The sequence below is a fragment of the Varanus komodoensis genome, unplaced genomic scaffold, assembly GCF_004798865.1.
Source record: "Varanus komodoensis strain SLA01 unplaced genomic scaffold, ASM479886v1 scaffold5, whole genome shotgun sequence".
Classification (NCBI taxonomy): Eukaryota; Metazoa; Chordata; class Lepidosauria; order Squamata; family Varanidae; genus Varanus; species Varanus komodoensis.
In genome coordinates, this window is record NW_025336087.1 from 48537710 (window position 1) to 48551984 (window position 14275).

Consider the following 14275-nt stretch of genomic DNA (forward strand, 5'->3'; position numbering starts at 1 on the left):
CCAGCACTTTTTGCATAGTTATTAATATTATTGTATTTACTCCCTGCCTTTCTTCTTCTTGCAAAGAACCTAAGATGGCTTACAAAGTTCTCCTCCTTTCCATTTTATTTTCACAATAATAAACCTGTGAGGTAGATTGGGCTGGCATTCACTCAGTGAGTGGAGCCTAGACCCTGTGACTTGCAGGTCCAAGACCAACCCTCGGACTACTACACAGCCTAGCACTCTGCCCCTCAGGATATCAGGGGCATTTGCAATGGATTCAGATGAGCTGGGATTTCCATGAATCTGACCTGAGTGTTCTGCATCAGGCTGCCATCTCTTTAGTTTCACAGATTCTTGCAGATGATTATTTAAAAAAAAATAAAATTGGTGGGATTTGCACAAAATCTCATTTGTAGTCATGCACACTTATGCAAGTGGAAGAAACGTTCTCATATGTCCCTAGAAAGATAGAATTTCATCAGCCACCAGACAGTGGAACAAAAAAATGCCTAACAATCAAGTACAAACAAGGGATTTATCTGCCACCACCTTTTCCCACTTCTCTCCTCTTACAACTTTTCTTTTCCTGCCCTCCATGGGTTGACTGTGCCTGGTATTCTGCCATGCCATCTTCAGGCTGCTGTACAAGCTTTTCCGTAATTAATTTTGAAACTGACACATGCACTGTTTGCTGTTAATGCAGCTATGCCTTTATTTAATTTGTCAGGCAAATGGATTCAAACAAAGGCTGCTGTGTGGGGCATGGAAGTGGGAAAGGGTTTGTGCAGTGTGTGGGGCTCAGCCGGGCTACTGGAGTCCGGGGAGCTGAGCAAGCAGATCGGAGTCCGGGGAGCTGAGCCGAGGGGATCCGACAGATTCTTAACACATCCCTAATTGAAACGTCCCACATTTTGAACATAGGATTGTATACATGAGGACTTCAGCATTTCTTGGCAGCTTCCATTCTTCCATATTTCACCATCTAGTTCCCTATAGATGGCAGCATGCTTAGCATTTGAAACATATGTTTTCACACCAGCCATCAGTCATGTGCACGGCTTGGCTAAAGAAAGGAGGAAAACTTAATGAATGGGGGGAAAGAAAAGCAAGTGGCACACGAACTATGGTCTGTAGGAATGCCAGAAATCCAAACTCAAGTAAAATGATCGGAACACAAGTGAGTTACCTGCATAAGCTCAATCTGGTTTCAGTTTGTGCAGGAGAGAAGCATTTGGGAAGCTTCACAAATGTAATGAAAACTGGTCCAGTGCTGTGGCATACAGGAATCGTCGTATTTCTGTCAAGTGAGAGGACTGGAATTGAATTAAAAATGGAACTGGGACAGATGAACTTTCTGCATGCATTTATCATGTGCTTACTAGCTGTACATATTGGAAAGGTTCAGTAAGAATTACGGATCTCTGAGGAATTCAGTCTTCATGAGTTCTGATACAAACTGATTTAATCCACACCTTCCAAATGCATGGATTGGAACTTAGCTGTTCAACAAGTTTTGCATGCTCCTAAAGTGTTAAAAACACATGTTTTATAAAATGCATATTTTTAGAGAATACATGTTTAAAATGCCTTTTTTATTTGGATACTGATTATTTTAAAAAATAGATCAATACAGTAGAACATTGTGAGTGAGTGAATACAAAAGTGACTAGCTCAGAAATAGACCAATCTGTCTATCTCTGATTCCTATACAGCTTGCCTCCATCTTAACTCTTTATACATGTAATTATTTTGGAGGCAGTCTCCCTTTCATAGGCATCACAGAATTAAAGAGCTGGAAGGAGCCTGGTAGGCCATCTTGATCAACCCTCTGCTTGAAGTAGGAGGTCCAGAGCTAGAACTTTTCCAACTGGTGGCTGTCCAGCCTTCGTTTGAAGAACCTCAACAGGAGTGAACCCAACACCCACTGGGCAATCCTTTCCCTTGACAAACTGTTGTGTCTTTACAAGATGTCTCCAAATATTCAGCTGCAGTGTACCCATTTGTAATTTAAACCCACTGAGTTGAATCCAAGATCAGCCTTTCAGAAGAGAAAGGGCCCTTTCTGTACAGAAAAAGCTCCATTTGGGAAAGTCCCTCCATTGGCTTTTGAGATTCTCTATTGCACATCACAGTCCACCCCATTCAGTCTTATGACTCTCTGTAGCATTTCCAGAGGCTGCTGTGGGAAGGAGGGGTTGGGGAAACCTTCTTCCACCAGCACAGTTAATCCAGTTTAAATTTGGATTCACCCCAATACATCTTATCCTGGCTTCTGGAACAGCTGAGAGCAACTCCTTATTCTTTCTATGTGATTGCTCTTCAGATAGTTGAACAGTGCTATTATTCCCCCTTCCAGAACTTTTCTCCAGCTAAACGTTCCCACTTCCTCCCTCCTTCCCTTCCCTTCAAGGATTTGTTCTCCATACTACTGGCCGTCTTCCTTACCCTCTCCTAAAAGCAGTTGTGAAGATACATTTATTTGAATCTGGAATCTCCTTGCATTATGCTACTTTGAACCCCAGTTTTTGGGACCACAGAGATTCCCCTCAAACACGCACACTTGTTCAAATAAAGGTGGCTGGCATGTCTGAAATGGGCTTCTGTTTTCACCACCTGTAGAACTGTCAAGGAAGAATTCATACCTAAACAAGACTCTGTGCCAACCACAGAAACCACAGCAATGTACCTTGGCCAAAGGCCACTGAATTCATCACACCTGGGAATATTGCCTTGCAACTTATGTAACAGGAAAAGTATACTTTGGGAAGCAACACCTTCCAAATAATGCACTAGGCTAAATATGTTGCTGCTGTTCTGCACTGATTTTCTCTTGACAGATGATTAATAGTTTCTTTTGATCTGCAACAGATATTTGGGCCAGTCCAGCAGATCATGAAGTTCAAAACTATAGATGAAGTGATTAAGAGAGCAAACAATACCCACTATGGCTTAGCTGCGGCAGTGTTCACCAAAGATATTGATAAGGCTCTGACATTTGCTGCTGCCCTTCAAGCTGGAACTGTCTGGTATGTGTTCTTGGTGGTGCTCTTTAAGCCTAACTAGCTGCAGAGGTTTTGCTGGGCCTTAGCCCCAGATCTATTTCCCAGGGCCCTGAGAGACCACTAACTCCAGTGCAAGATTGTTTTCTTGGCTTAATTGCCATGCAGGGGATAATTTCAAGGTGCTTTGCAGGGAAGGGTTAATCCTCCTTTCCACACATGCTGGAATACTGCCAAACCCTTTGTAGGGCAATTTGTTTTACTTTTAAAACCTTCCATCAGTGCCAAATGGGAGAGTTTTTTTTCCTGCACTCATGGAAGAAATTTCCAAGGGATTCTAGTTGGAAAAGCTTAGCTCTCCAAAGTGCATGCTTTGCCGCCTTCATTGCTCACATGGCAAATAAATGGGGGCGGGGGAGGATTTGTTCTTAATTGCATGGGGGGAGCAATCTTCCTCTAGAAGAGAAAGAAAGAAAAATTGAGGATGGGGAAGAAAAAGAAGTTACAGGGAGAAAAGAGTGAGACCTTGCGAATTAATGTTATTCTCTTAATGTTAAGAGAAACTACTGTTTTGGAGCATTGATTGAATCATTTTATGTGCAGTACTTTGGATAAGAAATTATTCCAAGCAGTAAGGGGGATAGGGGTTTCCCTCTCCCAATTATGTCCCCCTGAATACTCGGTGGTACACCAAGATCGCCTGGTGAGCTGAGGAGGGGAGGTAGCCATCAGCCATAGGTATTCTCTCATCACCCCCCCCCGCCCCCTAGGCTCCCTGTCCACTCAAGTGCAGGTCTTGAGAGTTTGTACCTTTTGCTGGGCAACTGGGATGGATGGATGGATGGATGGATGGATGGATGGATGGATTTATTAAAAGTTTTTATATTGGAAATCCTGCTGGTGCACTGCCCACCCTACTACCCAGCAGACTCCCTGCGTGAGCCAAATGAGACCATCTTGGACCTGGTGTTGAGGAGTCCCAGGATGCTGGTCTTGGGAGACTTCAATATTCATGCCAAGGTGGGCTTTTCTGGGGCAGCTCAGGATTTGAAATGTGGTATCAAATCATCCTAAAAGCCATACTGATCATACTGCAGAATCCTCTGAAGAAACTCATTTGGCCTTTACTACCTAGAAATCCTGTCCACGAATTAATCACTTCTCCTTTCTCTTCAGGGTTAACTGCTACAGTGCAATGTCTGCCCAGTGTCCTTTTGGAGGTTTCAAAATGTCAGGAAATGGCAGAGAGCTGTAAGTAAAGGCAATGAGAATTTGTTTCACAGCTAGATGTTGGCCTTTATCTGTACAAAACCAACAGGAATTTTAGGAGTAACTTCATACAATCAACTTTAACAGCAAAACATCAATTCCAGCTTTCTGGTATTTGGATGTAGGTCTTCATGCTCTCTGAATTTCAATAGTTTCACCTGGCTTACAAGTAACTGTGCAGGGAAGAAATGCAAGGAAAGGTCATCCCATGTACAAATTGGTTGCATAACTGCATTCTTTGTTACTATTACTAGCTTTTCTAAACCATTCTACAGCAAAAAAAATCTCAGAATATGTTGCTTAGAATCATTTTTTTCACTGGATTTGATTACAATTCTCTCTCCAAACATTGGCACTGTTGGAGAAACTTCAGTGGTTTTTTTTTCTTTTTTCCTTTTTTTTTTAACTACTAACATTTAATAGCGAGAAAGAAAATGGCATGCACTAGCTTCCCATTGGAAACAACTAGGGAAAGTGTATACAATCTTACGTCATTATAGCCACATTCCAAAAACGCAAACAATTGGTTCCACATGTGCAAAGGAACGGCCCTTTTTAAACAACCCCCACTCTCTGCACACACTATCACATGACAAACCACATTTAAAACTTTCTTGAAGCAGTTTGCTGATACTGGCATACCTTTCAGAGTAAAAAAGTCAGCAATCCCATGTGGTACAAACACTTGGATTCCAGGCTGTGACCTTGTTCACACCTACAGTGCTTAGTGGAAGTGCTTACCATGCTTTGAATTTTCTACATTTTGTAGAAAATTACAGTCTGGCACTGAAATAGATTGAATTGGCATGGTTACCATTTGACGTATGCAAAGCACTCAGTGCAGCAGCCAGATTAGTAACTGGTGCAAATACATAAAACCAGTTCTTACCCACTTGCATTGGCTACCTGAGTACTTCCTGGTCCAATTCCAGGTGCTGGTTTTAGCCTATAAACCCTTACAAGACCTGTCAGAGTGCCTCTCCCAGCTGCAATATCCTCATGCTCTTAAGTGCCAGCTCCAACAGAGGCTGGAGGGTGGCATCAATGGTGAGGGCCTTCTCTGTGGTGTCCCCACCTCCCATCTGTGGAACAACTTTCCCACTGCAGCCCACCTGGCAGCAGCTTTGGAACTTTTTCTGTGCCAGGTTAAGACCGCCCTTTATGCCAGGGCTTTGAAGATATACTTGCTATCCTGGGGCTTGAGGATATTACCCATTCCAGGTCTTTCTTTTACAGGGTCATTCTTTACTATATGTTAAAACAGCTTTTTTAAAATGTTTCTTTGATAAGATTTTATAGTAATTTTATTGTATTTTATTGTCTTATTTTAATGTACTGTTGTAAATTCCCAGAGGACTTTGGCTACAGGGCAGTATAGAAATTAAATGTAGTAATACTGCAAAGATGCAAAATATTCAGAATTGAGGCACAAAAGTTATGTAAAGAAAACCAGACTGGTACTTGTTGATTGTATACATCGTTCCCTGAGCCAGTGCTTCAGAGAAGCACCTCTGGCCGCAATTACAGCAGCAAGGCTTCCATCAGCTTTGAACATCTGGGTCCTGCGATGTTCACCCGTTCTTCCCGGCAAGGCTGCTCTAGCTCTGTCAGGTTGCACGGGGACCATTGGTGAACAGCAACTTTCAGGTCTTGCCACAAATGCTCTGTTGGACTTTGACTGAGGTACGGCACTGGCTGGGCCGTTCCAAGGCATCCAGGTTCTTTTTTCAAATGGCTTTATGATTAGGGTCATTGTCCTGCCTGGCCCAGGCCCATTGCAGCCTGAAGTCAGTTTTCCCATCTGTCCCTCTGTCCTGACCCATTTCCTAGTCCTTTTTGAGAAAAAGCATCCCCACAACATGAAGCTGCCACCACACATTTCACGCTTCCATGCTGTTCCCAGGGCAATGAGCACAGCTGGCTTTGCAGCAAGGCTCTGAAGCTCCATTTTGGTCTCATCAGCACAGAGCACTTCTTCTCGTGTGTTTGCTCTGTCTCCCCCATGCCTTCTTGCAAACTCCAAGCAAGTGTTGAGATGCTGTGGCTTTCAGCAATGGCTTTCCTCTCTGCACTCTTCCATAAACTCCATCTTTATGGAGCATTCAGGTGATAGGGGCCCATGGGCAGTTTTTTCCTCTCTTCACTGCAGATCTCCCCAACTCCTTCGGAGTTTCCATCAGTCTCTTGGTTGCTTCTCTGATTAATGCCCTCCTTACTACAGAATTTTGGTGGGCAGCCTTCTCTAGGCAGAGTTGTGGTTCAGCTCTGTTGTGATGATGCATTTAATGGTGTTCCGGGTATGTCCATAGTTCAGGGTTTTTTATAGTGCAACCCTGAGAGCTGTTTGATAACTGCTTGATCTTCATGATGCTGTTGGTTTAGATTTGCTGTGGAACTACTCTGGGGCCTTCCAGAAGCATTGTGTGGCCCTAAAATTGCACACAGGTGAACTCCATTCAGCTACCTAAGCTGACTTCTGGAGGCCCTGGGTTGCATGAGAACTTACCTAGGTATGTCACAGCAAAGGGATGAAGACTTTTGCAACCAACAAGTGCTGGTTTGTTTTTGTTTCCTTAACTTGTATGCCACAACAAAAGTATGTTTCACCGTCACACTGTTGAACATATTGTGTACATTGGCTCGTAACAATGCCAATTAAATCTATTTCATTTGTTGTCACACAACAAAATATAGAAAAGTCAGAACAGGGTGAATATTTTTGCAAGGCATTATAATGTTAATCCATAGTTTATTTAATCCTTGACCTACCCTGGCTGTTATGCCGTAGTCAAGATTTATCTGGAAGACAGTTGAACAAACTATTCTTTGTGTTCTCAAGTCCAGGGTTGCTTGCTTCCTTCTTTATTTACCCACTTCTTCCCTGTATCCCTGAATCTTTGCAGTTCTATAGTCCTGGCATAAAGAGTGGCTGGGGAGATTTTGCTTGCTTGTTTGCTTAGTTTTTATTCTCTAGCAATCTTGCCAGCCACCTGTGACACCTAGTGAAACAACCCATGAACAGCCAGAGCTTCTGAGTTCATACGTAATGATAACCTATTGTTTAAACAGCACAGAATTCACAACCTAACAACAAAACCTTTATGAGTTGTTTAACAAACTATATATGTTAGTATAGTTGCATTTGTACATTCCAAAATTTAACAGCCCATATATTAAATGAATCCTGTATAGCATTAGGTGTGAACCAAGGCCCTATGTTTGCAAATGCAGCTGCTATAACAAATACGTGTGAGCATTGCACACATACTGGTTGCTGCTAGTGCATTGTAAGTTGCCAAACGCTAACAGATCCTTCACTAAAGAAGTTTAATAGCCTTAGAATTCAAGTTCTACATGTGCCTAGTTCTTGGCACCTAGTTGCCAAAAAAGCTGCCCGGCCTATCTTTGTCATCGCCACAAGTAATCTATATACAAGCTTGATATCTAAGATTATTCAGGTGAAGTACGGCATCTGAACATATGGAAATGCACTATCCGACAACATGAACAACACGAGTATAAACTTGCTAGATCACATGTTTATAAAAAGTTATGTTAAGGCTTTGTTAGGACTATGTTAAGACTATTCTTACAGTTTCTTTCTTTTTAGGGGAGAGTATGGCCTTCATGAGTATACAGAAGTCAAGACAGTCACAATCAAAATTCCACAGAAGAATTCATAATGTCACTTCAGAATGTGATAAAGTCAAATATTAAGCAAAATTGCAAAGTTCAGCTATGTTGCAAACTGTTTTGTAGCAGAAGTTCTCATTTATTTTTCCTTTCTTTCTGTAAAAACAAATACTTTTAACAAATATTAACTGTCACTTAGAAAAACTTTAATGTCTTTAATTGAGAAAGGGAAATCTTAATGTGAGGACCGAATTAAAATATTGCCCTCTATTTTAATAAATTTGTAGTGCTGTAGAAAATACATATTGACACTGTCTGGTTTAGTGTGCTATTGTGGAGTTTTAATCTGTTTTCCTTCCCTTGTTACAAGCTTGGCAAAAGCACATGCGGCTATCCAATATGTATTTCATTATCAGGGAAAATCATTAGCTACTTTCTGTTATATGTTGTAGCTTTGAATCTGTTCATTTTAACTTCTGTACAGAGGTATTCTGGATGTAAACTTTATTAAAACCTACTGTTTTAACAGTTACTCATTCAATTGTCTGTTTTCATTTGTAGACTAGAATTGTAGAACTTCTAATATTTGCCAGTCAGCATGTATATTCAAGGTCTTAAAAGCAGGATATAGACCCATATTACTTGTTACACATAGAATCATAGAAAGGTAGAGTTGGAAGGGGCCAAGAAGGCCATTGGGTCCAACCCCCTGCTGTTGCAGAACACCAATTTACACCATCCCATTCAGAAGAATGTCAAACCAACAGACATTCAACTCCCCCTGCTTGTATACTCAGAAGTAAGCTCCACTATGTTCTCCTGAACTTTCCTGCTCCACACACAAGTGTGCACTGGGCTACACCTACTTTTCTAAGTTTAAAGCTACATTATAAAAGCAACACAAAAAACCAGCAAGTTCTTTATCACTTGGTAGACGTTTCATCTACTTTTCTACATAGACTATATGTTTTCCAGGTTTTCCTAGATGAAGGGAGCAATAATTTTTAATTAAATCAAGGAGTAAGAAAGCTGCTTTGATGGCTCCAGGAATATAAATCTGCAGAACATTTTCATGCGCCAATAAATATTTAGGGAGAAAAAAATGCTGCTCGGATATAAATACAATTCTGACCATAGTGGGGGAAACCGTGACCAGGTAACTCGTGTGTCTGCTCACTTGGCTGGTATCCAGGTAACTGTGAATGAACATCTCCAAGGCCCCTGACAAAAGGTCTCTCTCTTTCGTCTCAAAATAGATTTTGGACAGCACACCTATTCAAATAGAGAACTACCCTCTGTGACGTAGGACAGATGGCCACCCCATATGAGGGTAGGAATGGATGAAGTAGGGCTGCCCTAACTAAAGGTTTCCCTACAGAAGGCTTTTAACCAAAGTTAACTGGTCACTTTACCAAGGTTTCTGCATCTAGATTCTTTGCAGGAGTGAGATCAGCTTCTTTATATACAGGATTTTGCTCTCTCTATCGTCCAGTATGTTCCATTACATATCCATAAGGTGGCACTGCAGTGGAGCAAGACTGTGAAAATACACAATCATTTGGTGGTATTTTGTAGCATGCTAGCCCTGTAGTAGCTCTTTAACAAGCCAAGGAAATGCTCAAAAAGCTTGGTAGAGACCCTGGAAGATGATGATCTTGGGTAAAACATCCCCAGACTGGATGAGGAATCTTGAGCACGAAATAACAAATCACAAGTACTGCAACTCTAAGCACACAAAGCAAGATTCCAAATGAGAAATGCAGAGTAAAATGGAAGTATGAAAAGATGTAGAACATAGAAGGGTTAAATTCTGCGAGGAGGTGACCATTGTTTGTGGCTGCATTGTGCAATGCTGTAAGTGAGCAGTTCTGAGTTCCAGAAAGATTGGAGGTGGGGCGGGGGGGGGGGGCAGACAGATTCGGAAACCTGCCCAGTGATGAAAGAGCTAATTTAACATTGGATATTAATCCCCCCAAACAGATGCATACACCTATTTTCTAACCTAAAGAGCAATTCAGCCCACATATTTCTTCTCTGGAGCCAAGCCCAGTTCTGAATTAATCTGATGTGCTCAATTTGTCCATGGGTCCTGCCAAAGCAAAGAGATACACCTTTTGTCAATTCAGGCCGGCCTAAGACTGAACATGTCTCTGTTTGCTCAAAACCTTTTGCGATATGCTTGAAGCAGAAAACCAGTGACTTGGCAGGTACAGCAAGAGCAACCAGAAGATTTTCTTAAAACAACCAGCAGTCTTTTCCCAAGACGATAGTGTCCGATCCAGCTTCTTTTGCACCAGCGGGGAGCCTCAGAATGCCCCCACCAGCAGAAAAAGGGGGAATCGATTTTTGCCAATTTCCCACTCACTCGGTCACTTCCAGCTTAATTTCGCCCCCTGTTCCACACACTCCAGAACAGATTTTAGGAGCAAGAGGGGTGTGTGGAGGGAAGGGGAATCAACGTCCTTCCCTATTCAGCAGCAGAAGTCCTCTCCTGGTTCAGAAGCCTTCCATAGGTGGTAGGACCCCTTCTAGCTATGCTGAATGCAAGACATAAGCTCAACGTTGCACCTACCTGCCCCCAAACTGTGGTTTGAGAAAAGGCTGAGCAAAATCTCAAAAAAAATAAAAATAAAAGCAACTTATCACGCACTGGTTCTTCTGGCATTCTGGCCATCTGAGAAAAAATGCTTACAACTTCAAATGCATGGCATTGATGGCTCTCAGATGGAAGAGGAATACCTGGTGGTCACGCAGTGTGCTATTTGTGGCTACTTTTCAGCTTGTGCAATCTGAGGATATGGACTAGATGCTTGGCGAGAATTGACCTACTCAGTGCTCTTCCATCCCTTGGCCATTTGCACTGCTCGGAACTGCTAAGAGAAAGGCTAGTGGCCTGGAGAGCAGGGAGCGGCAGTGTCCCCTTGAGGGAAGTACGGCTCTGCAACTCTTGAGAGACAGTGTCTGTGATACCTTCCTGAGCCTGGGATGGGTTTTGGAGGCATCATTTCATAATGGCTTCAGTCATTCCTGGGGAAAGGCCTGAGAAGGTGGGGTGAGAAGACTACAGGTTTACACCATGTCTTAAAGGGTGCCACACACATACATCTCATAGCCAGATTATTTACCATCTACACGATATTGCTTGGGAAATTCATCTGCTGGACTGGGATGCCATCAGTGCAGAAGTGTTTGGACTTTCTCCTGCTCAGATCTTCACTGCTTGGGGCCTCTTTCCTCTCCCCTCTCCTGTCAATGGCCCTGCTGGATGGGAATTCTGGGGGTTGTGGTCCAAATGCCTCTGAAGACCACCAGGTTGGGGAAGGCTGGTTGAAATCTTTAAGGGCCTATCCATGGTTCTAGACCATGTTTTCAGCGCTGTGGACAGCTCCTTTAAAATGTCAGGTCAGTGTCATCCCATTGACATCGGAGCCACCAGCCGCTTCTGAATGTAAGTAATTTGTGCCACTGTGGAGAGAACTTGTTAGTGATATTAATACAGAGGGATGGCTGCAGTCAGACTTTGTCAAGAAATGCAGAGAGGAGGCTAATTTTCTTAGCAGGTTTTGGTGGTGCAATGATGAGAAATGCACCTGCCTGCTGCAAAGCTGAGAGAAGCAGGACAGAGCTATCAGAGGGGCAGGGTTGGGGGTGGATGGGGAAATGCCCACACAGGAGAAAGTATAACGTAGTGAAGCAAAACTGAATAGCTCTAAGACAGAATATTAACCAGAATATGGCCAGAAAAGCAGCACTTGACAGCTGGCGTTGAAAGTTCATGGATACACCCTGATCAAAACGATCACTCAGCCATGAAGTAGGAGTTTCCTGATGAAATCTCAAGCAGGCTGTGAGCAGTCTGAAAGCAAGCCACTGCAGCCAGGCACTATCCGAAGGAATGCGGTAATTGGCAGGTGCATTGGGCTGCACCTCTCTTTGCCACGCCACCTCTTTCTGAGTGGACGGAAGCTAACAAAACTGCAGCTGAAGCACACCATAATGCTCAGTCAGCCGGCCAGTCTGTTCATCCTTCCACAGGAGACCTCAGTGTTCAGTTACAGCTCAGTGGCTCAAGCTTGGCAATGAACCTGACAAAGGACATGGGCATTTTCAGCAAGTGTTCACACCCGAGCACCACCAGTAGACATCTGCAGGAAATTGGACGGCTCTGGTTTGCCTCTGGCCAGGGATGGATTGAGTACGTTGCCTTGGGCAGTGCAGGTGGGAATCAGGAGCGGCTCGTCCTACTGGACTGCCCAGGGAAGGGCCACGGCTGAGTGGGTGAACAGCTGCTTTGCCTTTGGAAGTCCCCTCTGGCATCTCTAGGAAGGGCAGGAAAACGTCCTGGCGGAGACCTAGGAGAGCTGTTGCCAGTCAGTGTTGACAATACTACCCTAGAAGGACCACATAATCAGGCCGTTTCCTGTGTTCCCATTCCTCCAGCAGCAGCTGCGGCATGCCCTCTTCGTCTCGCTCCCACAGGCGCAGTCCAGTTGGACTGTGTGCATTTGTTGTTCAGTGGGGCCAGGTCGGTTTTTCCACCTGAGACAAAACAACCAGTGGTGACCCATCTCTGCCCCCACCCCAGCTAAGTCATGGTGCCTGCAGCAGAGCACCCAAGGCCGGTCACGTAAGGGCAGTCAAGGCCTGCTGGACCAGAAAAAAATATTTATTCAATATTTATTTAATCGGTGTACAGACCACTTGCCTATATTCAGAGAGACATCTCAGAATGGTTTATGGCATGACACTTTAATATACAAAACTTGTAAAATGGAAAACACGCTTGTAAAGTATCTCGGTTCAAAACACTGAAAACGAAAGATAAAAACCTCTGTTATTAATGCACTAAAAGCAGAAAGCTGACCATCAAATTGGGCAGGAGAGGCCTTTGACTGATGCCTGGAGCACGCCATAATTGGCACCCACTGCAAAGCTGGTGTCCCCACAAAGAAAGTGCACTTCCTGAGTGCAGCTAAAGGGTGACGTGCAGGTTGCAACGTGGCTAGCGGCCATGGGGCAGTCCGAGTGCCGTCCGAGTGTCCCCACCCTCTGTGCCCAGAGGCTTCCACCCGCAGAGGCTCGCCTGCATCCAATGCACAGGAAAAGGGAAGGCAACAACCATCAACACTGCTCCTGCCTGCTGCTCCACCACCATCAAACCTTGCATTTTATCTAAGACAGGCATTTTGGCCTTCTAGTGGAGAAAGAAGGGTGCTGGGGCACTGTTTGGAGGCAACGTATGTTGCTGGCCCTAGCCTTGTCCCTCCCCACGCCTCGCCACCCTCTTGTCTTCCTCTGTGGGGCAGAGTAGCAACCTCAGAGAGGTAGCCAGCCTGGGTCTTTCCATGCCAGCAGTGGGGGGAGCAGGGCCCAGGAGTTGCAGCACCAAGGTTGTAGGACCATGGAGCTCAGGCTCCAAAGACTCTGATGCTCCCACAGTAATCTTGGGGACCCATAAAAGTGCACCCTGGAGAACGAATGGAGGCCCTCCAAATCAGCTACCTGGCAGAACTGCCTCCCTCACCTAATTGTAAGGCTCAGCCAGGTGATTAAACCTCAGGACTGCCTTCAAAGCATGCCCATAAAGGCACAGGCATAGCTTCATTTACTTTCCAGCGTTATGGTTAGAAGCCACTTTATACCAGTCTTTCAAAACCAGCCACAACCACCTGTCCAAACGTGAGACTATTCTGAAAAGTAATCTTGGCCATGGGTCAGCAAATGGCAGGATAGTCTTTCTCCCGAGAACCCAAAGTAGACCAGTTCTACTTTGTAAAAGATGGAATACAAATCGGAGGGTTCACAACTGCAGCTGAACTTGCAGCAACTATATCTATTGCTCACAATATCCATTTGCTCATCTATTGCACATGCACACGGAGAGAGCGGGGGGGGGGGGGGAGAGAGACAGAGAGCTTTGCTATTTTCAAGAAAAATACCTTTCTTGAAAAGGAGGCAGCATAACTCATTGCACAGTTCAATATTTGCATTTCTTTCTTTTCAAAATATGAGAATCTATCTAGCATTGACTTTTTCAAATGGCCAGTTGCTTTATATCATGATAAATATTACCACTTTTCAAGACACACAGTTCTGTGATGGCAGTATGGGGAAGCCAGCTCAACGGACAGAAGCCACAAAGAGGGCGTGGGCCATTGGCGAGTGGCCAGAGAAGCCTGCCCTTGGCACTGGCCGTCGTTGCCACCCTTTTCTGCCAGTGTTCTTCTCCTTTGAGCTGCCGAACCTCTTCCTGCCATGGTGATATAACAATCAGAAGAGCACCACTTGCTGAAGCACAAATTCTCATGCAGTATTAAAGGAGAATATGATTTAGCAGAAAAGAGAGGAGGAAAGCCAAAAGGCAGGCAACCTGAAACTGATTTTGAGGT

At 44.1% G+C, this 14275-nt stretch overlaps 1 protein-coding gene across 1 annotated transcript in view; it reads left to right on the plus strand.

Moving 5' to 3' along the window:
* The window catches only part of ALDH1A1 (aldehyde dehydrogenase 1 family member A1), a 43625-nt gene extending 35207 nt beyond the window's left edge, over positions 1-8418 (plus strand). Inside the window, exons 11-13 of the mRNA XM_044446275.1 lie at positions 2854-3011; positions 4161-4235; positions 7864-8418. Coding sequence (XP_044302210.1) covers positions 2854-3011; positions 4161-4235; positions 7864-7936 — 306 coding nt within the window. The 3' untranslated portion in view covers positions 7937-8418. The remainder of the gene's footprint in view (positions 1-2853; positions 3012-4160; positions 4236-7863) is intronic.
* The last annotated feature ends 5857 nt before the right edge of the window (positions 8419-14275 follow it).